Consider the following 14,015-nt stretch of genomic DNA (forward strand, 5'->3'; position numbering starts at 1 on the left):
GGTGTCATGACGTACGCGTACGTCAAGGGTCCTTAAGGGGTTAAAATGTACCATTGTTAAAAGCGATCAAGAAGTCTGATAAAAACAATAGATTTGGGAACAAAAATGAGCCCTCATCCAGCTTAGTATACAGAAAAAGTAAAGTGTTATAGGTGTCAGAAGATGACTATGTTATGCACACAAATTTTCATGCAAAAAGTTAGAATTTTTTAAAAGTAGTAAAATAAAACAAAATCTATATAAATTGGATATTGTTTTAATTGTATGTGTGGTGAGGGTGTGATGAGGCCAGATGGCATGAACCCTTTGTATTCGTGATGTCAGGGTGTGGTTCAACCTCTAAACCACCCGAAGGTATGATCGCTGTATCCTAGGCTAGGCTTGGGGCAAATAATGACTCCGATGCCAAGTTACGGAACAACGGCAGCTTTGCTGAGGTAGACAGGTGTAATAGTATAAGTTAGGCCCAAGGAGGTGACCAGTGACTTGTAGTGGATTTGGACACTTTGCTGCAGGCCCACACTGACTGTATACAGACTGATCTTGACTGACTTGACTTACTTCACCCTGTATGTAGCTTACCAGATTTTGACATTCACCTGGAGTACTGGATTAGTGGAAGCATGGCTGTGTGGTAGGCCTTGGGTCTCCTCAGGACTTGACTTTACTGATCTTCAGCAAACTCTAATCTAATCTGACTAACTAGCTCCTCCCAGGGTTCATATGGAGAAGACTCTGGAGGGGTCCCATAGGTCAACCTATAAGTCACGTAATCACTGGTATTAAAAATGAGCGAACTTACAGTGATTCGATTCGTCACAAACTTCTCGGCTCGGCAGTTGCTGATAGAGATGAGCGAAGTTACAGTGATTCGATTCGTCACCTGACTTTAGCCTGCATAAATTAGTTCAGCTTTCAGGTGTTCCAGTGGGCTGGAAAAGGTGGATACAGTCCTAGGAGAGAGTCTCCAACCCACCGGAGCACCTGAAAGCTGAACTAATTTATGCAGGCTAAAGTCAGCAAACGCTGAGCCGAGAAGTTTGTGACAAATCGAATCACTCTAAGTGCGATCCTCTCTAACTGGCACCTTCCTTAGTTACAACACTTGTTAACAGTATTTAAAGGCACATAACAGTATATACATTACAATAGATAACATAGGCACTTATTAACCATTTGCACTATTCAGCTTAAGGGAGGACTCGGGTCACTGCAATAGAGTCTGCCTGACAGGACAGCAAGGGTACAGGGGTGCAACTCCTGTACTGGGCCACAACATATGGACTTACATAAAAAAGATACAGTGGTCCCTCAACATACGATATTAATTTGTGCCAGGAGGACCATTGTATGTTGAAACCATTGTATGTTGAGTACATATGTCTATAGAAAACTGATAATTGGTTCCGGGACGATGTTGAGTGTTTGTAGGTCCATACCATTAAAATGATACCCACGTTATATAGGTTGATATTACTTTAGTTCTGTTAAAAAAATTTAACTGTTTTCACAAAAATTTATATGTTTAAAATGATCATCTTCTGACCCCTATAACTTTTTTATTTTTCTGGATATGGGGATGTGTGAGGGCTAATTTTTTACGCTGTAGTCTGTAGTTTTTATCTGTACCATTTTAGTTCTGATGGAACTTTTTGATCGCTTTTTATAATTTTTTTAGGGTATACAAAGGGACCAAAAATAAGCAATTTTGGACTTTAGTATTTTTTTTTATGTATATGCCATTGACTGTGCAGTTTAATTAAACTATATATTTTTATAGTTTGGACATTTGTGCATCCGGCGATACCACATCTGTAAATATTTTAACTTTTTTTCACATTTTTTTTTTTGTAAATTTTAATTTACAAATCTGTTTAATTTTCTGGCACCAGTTGATTTTAAATACAAAAGTTTTCCATGGGAGTACCCTTTTAGGGACCAAGGGTTCGCCCTGGCTCCCTTGTATACAGGCATACCTGTACGCCTGTGGGAATTCCGGTCCCCGCCGCCCACCGGGCGGGGACCAGACCGGGATGCTTGATGAAATCATTCAGCAGTCACCCTGTGCAATCCCCTGGGGAGGTCCTGAGACACCTCCATGACACCTTCAGACCGGCGATCTGCAGCGATTCCTGGTGATACGGATCACCGGTGACCCGGAAAATAAGGGGGATTGGGGTTGTCCACCCCTCGTATACCTGCTATTGGTCGGTCAGAAGCGATCGACCAATAGCAGATCGGGGATGGGGGGGTTAAAGTTTGGTTCCTCACTCTGCCCACCCACTGTAGAGCAAGGGAATCGTGATGTGACCGGCGCCAGAGGTGACTTACCAGCGGCGGGCGGCAAAGGATGTCGATGCGGCTCCCTGGTGCGGTGATCCTATGGAAGGCGGTGAGTTGTTGCCTTGCAACATCTGGAGGGCTACAGTTTGGAGACCACTATACAGTTGTAGTTTTGGAACATCTGGAGGGCTACATATTAGAGACAGCTGTTTGCTGTTCGGCATGCTGGGATTTGTAGTTTTGCAACAGCTGGAGGGCTACAGTTTGGAGATCACTGTGCAGTGGTCTCTAAACTGTGGCCCTCTAGATCTTGCAAAACTACTACTCCCAGCATGCCCACACAGCAGTTTGCGGTCCGGGCATGCTAGGATTTGTAGTTTTGCAACATCTGAAGGGCCACAGTTTCGAGATCACTGTGCGGTGGTCTCTAAACTGTGACCCTTCACATCTTGCAAAACTACAACTCCTAGCATGCACTAACAGCAAACTGCTGTCTCTGCATGCTGGGAGTTGTAGTTGCATAACTCCAGCTGTTGCATAACTACATCTCCCAGCATGTCCTTTGGTGATCAGTACATGCTGGGAGTTGTAGTTTTGCAACAGCTGGAGGCACACTGGTTGGAAAATACTGAGTTAGGTAACGAAACCTTACTGAAGGTTTTCCAACCATTGTGCCTCCAGCTCTTGCAAAAGTACAACTCCCAGCATGCACAGTCTGTCAGTGCATGCTGGGAGTTTTTGTTTTGCAACAGCTGGAGGTTGCCCCCCCCCTCCCCACATGTGAATGTACAGGTTCACACGGGTGGGTTTACAGTGAGTTTTCTGCTTAGCAGGAAACTCACCGTAAATCCCCACCTGTATGAATGTACCCTAAAAACACTACACTACACTAACACAAAATAAAGGGTGAAACACTACATATACACCCCCTTACACTGCCCCACCTCCCCCCCAATAAAAGTTAAAAACGTATCGTACAGCAGTGTTTCCAAAACTGAGCCTCCAGCTGTTGCAAAACAAAAACTCCCAGCCACTGACTTTCCAGGCATGCTGCGAGTTTAGCAACAGCTTGATGCACCCTGTTTGGAAATCGCTGGTATAGAATACCCCTATGCAATTCCAAATTTAGTCCTCAAATGCGCACAGCGCTTTCTCACTTCGGAGCCCTGTCGTATTTCAAGGAAACAGTTTAGGGCCACATATGGGGTATTTCCGTACACGGAAGCAATTGCACTACAAATTTTGGGGGTCTTTTTCTCCTTTTACCCCTTATGAAATGGAAAATTTGGGGTTTACACCAGCCTGTTAGTGTAAAAAAAATGTACATTTTTACACTAACATGCTGGTGTTGCCCCATACTTTTTATTTTCAAAAGAGGTAAAAGCAAAAAAAGACCCCCAAAATTTCTAACACAATTTCTCCTGAGTACGGAAATACCCCATATGTGGGCGTAAATTGCTCTGTGGACACACAACAAGGCTCAGGAGTAAGAGCACATTATGTACATTTGAGACCTAAAATGGTGATTTGCACAGGGGTGTCTGATTTTACAGTGGTTCTGACATAAACGCAATAAAATAAATACCCACGTGTGACCCCATTTTGGAAACTACAACCCTCATGGAATGTAACAAGGGGTATAGTGAGCCTTAACACCCTACAGGTGTTTGATGAATTTTTCAGAAATGAAATTTTTTTAAATTTTTTACTAAAATGCTGGTGTTACCCTAAATTTTCATTTTCACAAGGGAAAATAGGGAAAAAAAGCCTCCCCAAAATTTGTAACCCCATTTCTTCTGAGTAAGAACATACCCCATATGTGGATGTAAAGTGCTCTGTGGGTGCACAACAATTCTCAGAAGAGAAGGAGCGCCATTTGTCCGGAATTGAATGCCACGTGTGTTTACAAAGCCCCCATGGTGCCAGAACAATGGAACCCCCCCCACATGTGACCCCATTTTGGAAACTAAACCCCTCAGGTAATGTAAAAAGGGGTACAGTGAGCATTTACGCCTCACAGGTGTCTGACAGATATTTGGAACCGTGGTCCGTGAAAATTAAAAATTTTATTTTTTTCAAAAGATCTGTCAAACGCCAAAAAAATTCTCTCTCCAAAAGCTCAATGGCGCTCCTCCTCTTCTGAGCATTGTAGTTCGTCCGCAGAGCACTTTACATATGAGGTATTTCCACACTCCAAGAAATGGGGTTACAAATTTTGGGGGCATTTTCTCCTATTACCCCTTGTGAAAATGTAAAAAAAAATATATTTTTCAGTTACACATCCGACTTTAACAAAAAGTCATCAAACACCTGTGATGTGTTAAGGCTCACTTTTTTTTTTTTTTTTTTTTTTTTTTTTTGCTGTTCTGGCACCATAGGGGATTCCTAAATGTGACATGCCCCCAAAAACATTTCAGCTAAATTTGCTTTTCAAAAGCCAAATGTGACTCCTCCTCTTCTGGGCATTGTAGTTCGCCCACAGATCATTTTACGTCGAGATTTTGAAAATTTTGTAAAAAATTGGAAAATTGCTGCTGAACTTTGAAGCCCTCTGATGTCTTCAAAAGTAAAAACATGTCAACTTTATGATTCCAACATGAAGTAGACATATTGTATATGTTACACATTTTAAATACATTTTATATTGGTTATTTTCCTTAGAAATAGAGAGCTTCAAAGTTCGAAAAATACCAAATTTTGAAATTTTTCGTGAAATTTTGCACCAAGAAATGATGCAAGTATCGACGAAAATTTACCACTATGTTAAAGTAGAATATGTCATGAAAAAATAATCTCTGAATCAAATTCTTAAGTAAAAGCATCCCAGAGTTATTAATGCTTAAAGTGACAGTGGTCAGATGTGCAAAAAATGCACATAAAAAAAGGGGTTAAAGGGGTATTCCAGGGGAAAAAAACGGCTCCAGAAAATTAAACAGATTTGTAAATCATGTAATAGTGGTAGGAAAAATGATGCACTCACCGCAGTAGCAAGTACAAACTTTCTTATTTATTCAGGGCCGGTGAAGAGACATAAAAACAGCGTGTGGAGGGCACAGGGTGCAGGACGCCGCAGGCGTGACGGTAACAGCCGTTTCACCCGCGCATGTGGGCTTTTTCAGACCACACCTGTCAATGACGCCAGGACAGGTAAAATACCCGCCCGTGTTACGTCACTGATCAGGTGTTACAAAGAGATCATGTGATTAAAACCATGATAAAAACATTAGCACAGTTAATGCAGAACAGTATAGTAGTTACAAAAATGTATTAATTACAAAAAACTCCAAAATCAATCTTATCGTTAAGGCCCAGGGGACCCTGGGCCATGGTGCGGAGTATCCAGACCGCTTCGGCTTTAAGCAAACGTTTTTTTCTATCCATACCTTCTATTACTGGGTTTTTTTCCAGACCAAAAAACTTTAGGGATGCAGGATTTTCTCAGTGTGATGTAGATGTTGAATCACACGGGGGGAACCCTTCATTGATTTCAATGAATATAAGTGCTCACGGAACCGTGTGTGCATAGGGCGAGTGGTGCTGCCCACATAAAATCGCCCACACTTACACACCATTGCGTAAACTACAAAACTGGTGTGGCAGCAAATAAAATCCCTAACTGTAATATCTACACCTCCTAAAGTGTAATTGGGTCTGGCATCTAACTGATAACACCACTTGCAATTACCACATTTGTGGTTACCATTAGGTAGGGACTTTTTTAGCCAATTCTCATTTTTCTTTTCACAGTACTTACTCTTGGTTAAGATATCTCCCAAATTAGGGACCCATTTGAATGCAACAATAGGTTTTTGTGCACTGTAATCTGCCAAGGCGGGGTCATTTTGGATGAAATACCAGTTTTTTTCTATTGTTTGATTGATGGTATTGAACAGAGGGCTGTGTTGAAAGACAAAGCAGAATCTATAGGGTTTAGTTTTATCATTTTTTTGCATGCGTTTTGAGCAATGGGTTTTTGATAGTATGAGGGTTCTTTGCCTTCCTCTGGATCGACTCAGTAGGGATTCATTAGGGTTATAGGTTGAACGTGATGGACTCTGGACCTTATGAACTATGTTACTATATTACTATGTTACATGTCCCTTTAGACGCTGGTGTCAGCTTTGACATCAGTGATCTAAAGGGTTAATATTTGACCGTGGCAATCACCGCATGTCTGCTAATTACCCCAGCACCCAGCTACAGGAATCAGCTGGAAGCCAGCCGGCATGGCCATACACTGGTTGCTGTATCCTTTGAAGCAGTCAGTGCTGCAGGATAGCCATTTATGCGATGACCCCGACACACAGAAGCATTGTATGTTGATGCTGCCTTCAACATGCAATGGGCTCTGAGAGGCCGTCGTATGTTGAAAGTATCATATGTCGGGGGACCACTGTAAGTTGTAATTTTTAAAACTCAACCTAAACAATAGGTCATTTTCTGATGACACATTCCCCTTAAGGACAACTTTTGGAAACATTGTCCAATTCTATACTCAAGTAAGCACAAGGTGAATGAAACCGGTTAGACACATAACAGACATTCCATTGATGGGATGAAATCAATCGTTCCTGATACATCGGGATGTGGGCTGGAGTGTATAAAGCACCCTCACAATTTGAACAGGTTTAGCTGTAAGTAAAGCTGTAAGTAACGTCTGCTATCAGCAGCCAGCGCTCACCTCTAATGACCCACATTGGTGAATACTGCAATGCTGCAGCATTTAAATAGTAAAATGACAGTTGTAGGGTGTCCAATCAGCAACACCATAAGGTGATTGTGGGCTGCCAATCAGTTACTATGGAAGCCAGAGGCCTTTAATAGAAGATTGCTTGTAGAGCCTGCCTCAGAAAAGAGCACATTTAACTGAGCGATGATCTTATGAAGGGCTTAAAAAGTGTAAAAAAAATCTAAAACATTTTTGAAAATATAAAAAAAAATTGCCCTTTCCCTTATAAAAATGTATGTCACCCCCCACCCCTTTCCCATTTTCGAAATACAAAATGTAAACAAAACAAAAAAGAAACATAAAACAAAAAAGAAACCTATTTGGTATTGCTGCATGTAGTATTGTCTGAACTATTAAAATGATTCATCCTGCACTGTGAACAGAGAAAACAAAACAAAAACATCAAACACCATAATTACATACATTTGGTCACATCATGTATCAGGATAAAATAAATAAAAAGAGATCAAAAAGTCCCACTTAATCAAAATGATACAGATAAAATCTATAAATGACAGCTCTTATACATCCTTATAGACAGAAGAATGAATGAAAAAGTTGTGGGTCAGAATAGGGCAATTTCAAGCCTTGCCTTGTACAGGCTCCTCGCTTGTCAATCATCCTGCTGTGTGAGCCGGGGTCATGTCACAGAGCCTCACTATACAGAGCTTGCTTGTCCTCAGTGCACAGAGCCCTGCTTGTCCTCAGTGCACAGAGCCCTGCTTGTCCTCAGTGCACAGAGCTTGCTTGTCCCCAGTGCACCGAGCCCTGCTTGTCCTCAGTGCACCGAGCCCTGCTTGTCCTCACTGCACAGAGCCCTGCTTGTCCTCACTGCACAGAGCCCTGCTTGTCCTCACTGCACAGAGCCCTGCTTGTCCTCACTGCACAGAGCCCTGCTTGTCCTCACTGCACAGAGCCCTGCTTGTCCTCACTGCACAGAGCCCTGCTTGTCCTCACTGCACAGAGCCCTGCTTGTCCTCACTGCACAGAGCCCTGCTTGTCCTCACTGCACACAGCCCTGCTTGTCCTCAGTGCACACAGCCCTGCTTGTCCTCAGTGCACACAGCCCTGCTTGTCCTCAGTGCACACAGCCCTGCTTGTCCTCACTGCACAGAGCCCTGCTTGTCCTCACTGCACAGAGCCCTGCTTGTCCTCACTGCACAGAGCCCTGCTTGTCCTCACTGCACAGAGCCCTGCTTGTCCTCACTGCACAGAGCCCTGCTTGTCCTCAGTGCACAGAGCCCTGCTTGTCCTCAGTGCACAGAGCCCTGCTTGTCCTCAGTGCACAGAGTCGTGCTTGTCCTCACTGCACAGAGCACATATTTTCATTATGCACTGTATATTATAAATATACATATAATGGTATTAGCTACATATAAAGTTTTTGTTAACGACCGGTACACTTTAAGAAAGAGTTTTATAAATTTAGTAGTAAAATAAAACAAGAGCTTTATAAATTGGATGTCATTGTAATTGTACTGACCCACAGAATACAGATAACATTTCAGCTTTACCATAACTTGCATAGCATTAAAACACATAAAAGTTGTTGTTAGAAAGTACAATTATTCCCGCAAAAAACAACAACATGGCTCTGCGGATAGAAAGATAGGGAAGTTATGGCTTTATAATGCAAAGGGAAAAAATAAGATGCGATGGGAAGAGGTTAAAGACAACCTTACAGCCTGACAGGGCTTCTCCCTGCACTCAGGGTGTGAGTCAAGCTGGCCTTGGCAGGAGGAGAGTGGGGCGTAAAACATCTATCCATTTAGCATTCATTATGTACATGACAATAAAGTATTTTGGCTTTTTTATTTATTCTGTAGATTGGGCATTTGGACCAAAGATAGAGGACCAGAAACCTGGGGAAAGAGGCTTCAAAGATGAGAGTGAAAGACATGCTGGTGAGTTTACACTAAGCATGGATGGAGGGGAAATACAATTTGGAGACCTACCATTCTTGGATAGAGATCCATTACCTGCACATTCAGCCCACCGGCCTTCTCTGATCACCTTTAAAGAAGTCAGCCGCAGCAAGCTCTTCTGATATGCACTAGTAAAAGAACTCTGGAAGGCTTCAAGAACCATAAAAAAACATGATGGAATATGATTTGGAATTTTATTTAATGTAATACTGAACACACTCCTGAATGTAAAATACAATGTAACTCCTGAATGTAAAAAAGTAACATCAATAAATATTATTAGTTATTAGAACCAAAATAGTAACAAACTATCCAATAACAGTAACAAATGGGAAGAAAAAGAAGGAAGAGCACAGATGTTAAGCACAAAAGCATGCTTTTACCCAAGCAGGTAAACAGAAGAAGCCACATATAAGAAAAGATTACTGCATAATACTGGCTTACACTTTAAAATGCTCACGGCAGAAATCAGTAACTTACCAGGCAAAGTCCAACAATGAAATCTTTAATCGGTTTATAGCAGCAGTAAATGCAGCCTGTGGACAGCCTGGCATAACTAACCATATAATAAGTTGTTACAATATTACAGAAAATACAGGATAAATAGTAGTCTTAGGCCTTCACATAAGGGACTGAGCTAAATATTATAGAGTTAGGTAGCATCATATTGTCATATAGTGAGCCCTGTGGTACGTTTCATATTGGTGCTTAAAATGTAGGTGTACTCCATAATAAATATTAAATGTACATATAGCTTATTATAGTGTGTACTTTCCGTAAATGCCTATTATAATAAACAGTGAGTCCCACATCCAACTCCTGCAGTGTTATGTTATTTTAATGTGTTAATTGTGGTTGAATCTGTAGTGAACTTGCTTTGTTACATAAGTCTGGGAGGAGATGGAATATCATGTTACAGAACTCAAAGTTAGTGGCTTTTACCCCCAGAGCCGCCATAAAATGCAGATAACTGAGTGACTAATGGTGTATTAAGAAAGAGGCAGAACAAGGAATATATTCTGTGTGTGGATCAAAACAGACAACAGCCAGTTGGATTACTGCTTTCAAGCTGAAGGTTTCTCCAAAGAATTACCTTTTTCAACAATTCTTCACTATGACCACCGCATGCAAAATGATTGTTGCTTTGCTGTTTTTTATATCTACAAATGCACAGCAAGGTAAGTCTTGTGTAACAGATGTAAGTAACTTTAAGTGTGTGGATTAACAGTTGGAGATCTGTTTGGAGATGAATAGACTATTGTATTGCAGATAGGATGAAAATACATTAAAAACATTACCTATTATATTTATTTTTGGTCACATTATATTCTTTCAATTTGTTTCTTCTGGCCGCAACATAATACACCTTTACTTACCAATTATTAATTGTACATGTGCAACTGTTTATACATAGATATTATCTGCTATGTATTCAACAAAATGTATCATCATAAACACTACAGGAAAGAAAGAAACTTGTAGTTCTTGCCATAAGTAATCTTTGAGAATGATGACAACATTTGGACATTCAAAGCTTTTCAGCTATATAATAACAGGTTTTCTATTTTTCCAGTGTTCAGCATATCTGAAGAATGTATATGAGCCTCAACATGTAAGGCAATTGCCCTCTTCTATGGCTCAACATAGTCCTTAAAGGGGTACTCCGCCCCTGGCATCTTATCCCCTATCCAAAGGATAGGGGATAAGATGTTAAATCGCCGCGCTCCCGCTGCTGGGGACCCCGGGGATCGCCGCTGCGGCACCCCGCCATCATTACTGCACAGAGCGAGTTCGCTCTGTGCGTAATGACAGGCGATACAGGGGCCGGAGCAGCGTGACGTCATGGCTCGCCCCTCATGACATCACGGCCCATCCCTTTAATGCAAGTCTATGGCAGGGGGCGTGACAACCACCACGCCCCCTCCCATAGACTTGTATTGACGAGGGCGGGCCGTGACATCGTGAGGGGTGGAGCCGTGACGTAACGATGCTCCGGCCCCTGTATTGCCCGTCATTACGTGCAGAGCGATCTCGCTCTGCGCAGTAATGATAGCGGGGTGCTGCAGCAGCGATCCCCGGGGTCCCCAGCAGCGGGACCCCGGCAATCTGACATCTTATCCCCTATCCTTTGGATTGGGGATAAGATGTCTAGGGGCGGAGTACCCCTTTAATTTCTGTAATTCCAAAAGTACACAAAAAATGTGATGTGGGTGGCAGCGATTTTATACAAACATTTTCTAGGTTGTACATGATATTCAGGCATGAGATTAAAGGACATGTCCGGTGCTCACTTTTCTTATTGTATCCGTTCCGGGCTACAAAAAAGAAGAAAATAAGCTTTCTCTTGCCTGCCTACGCTCCCCCGGTGCTCCGGTACAGGCGTTCGGTCCCCGGGCTGTATTCTTCTTACTTCCTGTTAGCCCGGCATGTCACACGGAGCTTCAGCCTATCACTGGCCGAGGCGGGACATCGCTGCGGCCTGTGATAGGTTGAAGCTCCGTGTGATGTGCTGGGCTAACAGGAAGTAAGAAGAATACAGCCCGGGGACCGAACACCTGTACTGAAGCACCGGGGGAGCCTAGGCAGGTAAGAGAAAGTTTGTTTTCTTTTCTTTTTCAGCCCGGAACGGATAAAATAAGAAAAGTGAGCACCGGACATCTCCTTTAAGATGGTTAAGTACCTTCTGTAAGGTGTTTATGCTTCAATGTCATAATAGTGTTCGATCAGAAAACAAATTCTAGATTAGAATGACTACAATTGTATGTTAATATAGGTTTTGTGCATTTTACAGATGGGATCTGGGCTGGACTTAAAAATTAAATAAATATATATATATATATATATATATATATATATATATATATATATATAGCAAAGAGGTTCTAGAGCAGCACTACCAATGTGAATAGATGCAGGTGCACGCAATCCAAAAAAGCCGGGTCACTACTACAATTGGAGATATATACAAAGAAGATTGCAGCACTCAAGGTTCAGGTGAAAAAACTTAGAGTGGTTTTATTCCATCCAAAATGCGATGTTTCGCTCGCCACATGCGACCATTTTCAAGCATGACAACACAGTGAATGTGCAACATATATATAGGGGGGTGGTACAGAAAAGTGCAATCAATGACAATTAATATAAAAAGCATCATAATGTGAATACAGTAAAACTCCCATGCAGCAAAAGGGAGACAGTGACGTAATCATAATAAAGTGCATCATATAAGGTACATATGGATCTGTACAGTAAAGTGACAACAGTGCTATATGAGTACAAAACATAATTAATATCAGGTGTATTAAAAACATAATTATGCCTAGGATGCACTCACCAAAATGGAAAAACAGCGTCCCGGCACACTAACGAGGGCACTGCGACCCACGTGGGCCGTCGCACAATACAGGACAATACACATCAGGAGAGATAATGAGTGCATGTAGCGTGATGTCAAAGCGTCCATACCCAAGCACATGCGCATTTTGAAAAGGAAAGTCACGGACACCATCTTGGTATAGGGCAAAGTGCATTGTTACCGAGTGCAGGAAAAGGGCAAAGCAATGTTCGTATAGAAGCCCCAGCCGCAGCAAGTCCCTCTGTGTGAATGGCAGCCACAAAGTTAGCCCAGGGCACCACAGGGAACCGGCGTTGTCCCAGGCAACTGTCACTCCGATCCGGACCGTGGGCAGTGTAGCCGTCCATAGATCGCTCGTCGGGGGGTGGGCCATCACACAACTCCGGGACAGTGGCCGTAACCGAGCTCTATTGTATTAAAAGAAACCGCACTGGAACCGCACTAGAATCGCACAGGTGTGAACATGAACATAAAACATTGGTCTCTCCATGTTGATGTCCTGAATAAAAAAAATCTTAATAAATGAATTGAAACTTTTGGTGGTGTCGTCCTTCATCTGTGCATAGATCTATAGGGGAAAAAGGGAGAAATTTCAGTAATATAGTCAATAATGTAACATGATTAAAAGCTTGAGAATATTCCCCCCAAATTTCACATTTTTGCAAGGGTTAATAGCAAAAAATCCCCCAAAAAATTTGAAACCCCATCTCTTCTGAGTATGGAGGTACCCCATAAGTTGACCTGAAGTGCACTACGGGCAAACTACAATGCTCAGAAGAGAAGGAGTAATATTTGGCTTTTTGAGAGCAAATTTTGCTCGGGGGGCATGTCGCATTTAGGAAGCCCCTATGGTGCCAGGACAGTAAAATAACCCCCACATGGCATACCATTTTGGAAACTAGACCCCTTGAGGAACGTAACAAGGGGTACAGTGAGCATTTACCCCCACTGGTGTCTGTCAGATCTTTGGAACAGTGGTCTGTACAACATTTTTAATTTGCACAGCCCACTGTTCCAAAGATCTGTCAGACACCAGTGGGGTGTAAATTCTCACTGCACCCCTCATTACATTCCGTGAGGGGTGTAGTTTCCGAAATGGGGTCACATGTGGTTTTTTTTTTTTTTTTGCGTTTGTCAAAACCGCTGTAGCAATCAGCCACCCCTGTGCAAATCACCTCAAATGTACATGGCGCACTCTCCCTTCTGGGCCTTGTTGTGCGCCCCCAGAGGACTTCACGCCCACATATGGGGTATCTCCATACTCGGGAGAAATTGCATTAAAAATTTTGGGGGGCTTTTTTCCCTTTTACCTCTTGTCAAAATGAAAAGTATAGGGCAACACCAGCATGTTAGTGTAAAAAATTTATTTTTTTACACTAACATGCTGGTGTAGACCCCAACTTCACATTTTCATAAGGGGTGAAAGGAGAAAAAGCCCCAAAATATGTTAGGCAATTTCTCCCGAGTACGGCGATACCCCATATGTGACCCTAAACTGTTGCCTTCAAATACGACAGGGCTCCAAAGTGAGAGCGCCATGCGCATTTGAGGCCTAAATTAGGGATTTGCATAGGGGTGGACATAGGGGTATTCTACGCCAGTGATTCCCAAACAGGGTGCCTCCAGCTGTTGCAAATCTCCCAGCATGCTTGGACAGTCAACAGCTGTCCAGCAATACTGGGAGTTGTTGTTTTCCAACAGTTGGAGGCTCCATTTTGGAAAC

At 42.4% G+C, this 14,015-nt stretch overlaps 1 protein-coding gene across 2 annotated transcripts in view; it reads left to right on the plus strand.

The window, feature by feature from the left end:
* LOC130368252 (small integral membrane protein 44-like) overlaps window positions 1–14,015 on the plus strand; it is a 170,168-nt gene that overhangs the window by 26,813 nt on the left and 129,340 nt on the right. The window contains exon 2 of one of the 2 annotated variants that reach the window (XM_056571612.1): window positions 8,839–10,115. In XM_056571612.1, the coding sequence (XP_056427587.1) occupies window positions 10,052–10,115 (64 nt within the window). In that variant the 5' untranslated portion in view covers window positions 8,839–10,051. Of the gene's footprint in view, window positions 1–8,838; window positions 10,116–14,015 lie in introns of those variants that run through there. The other variant, XM_056571601.1, reaches the window with a different exon arrangement.

The sequence above is a fragment of the Hyla sarda genome, chromosome 1, assembly GCF_029499605.1.
Source record: "Hyla sarda isolate aHylSar1 chromosome 1, aHylSar1.hap1, whole genome shotgun sequence".
In the NCBI taxonomy this organism is placed as follows: Eukaryota; Metazoa; Chordata; class Amphibia; order Anura; family Hylidae; genus Hyla; species Hyla sarda.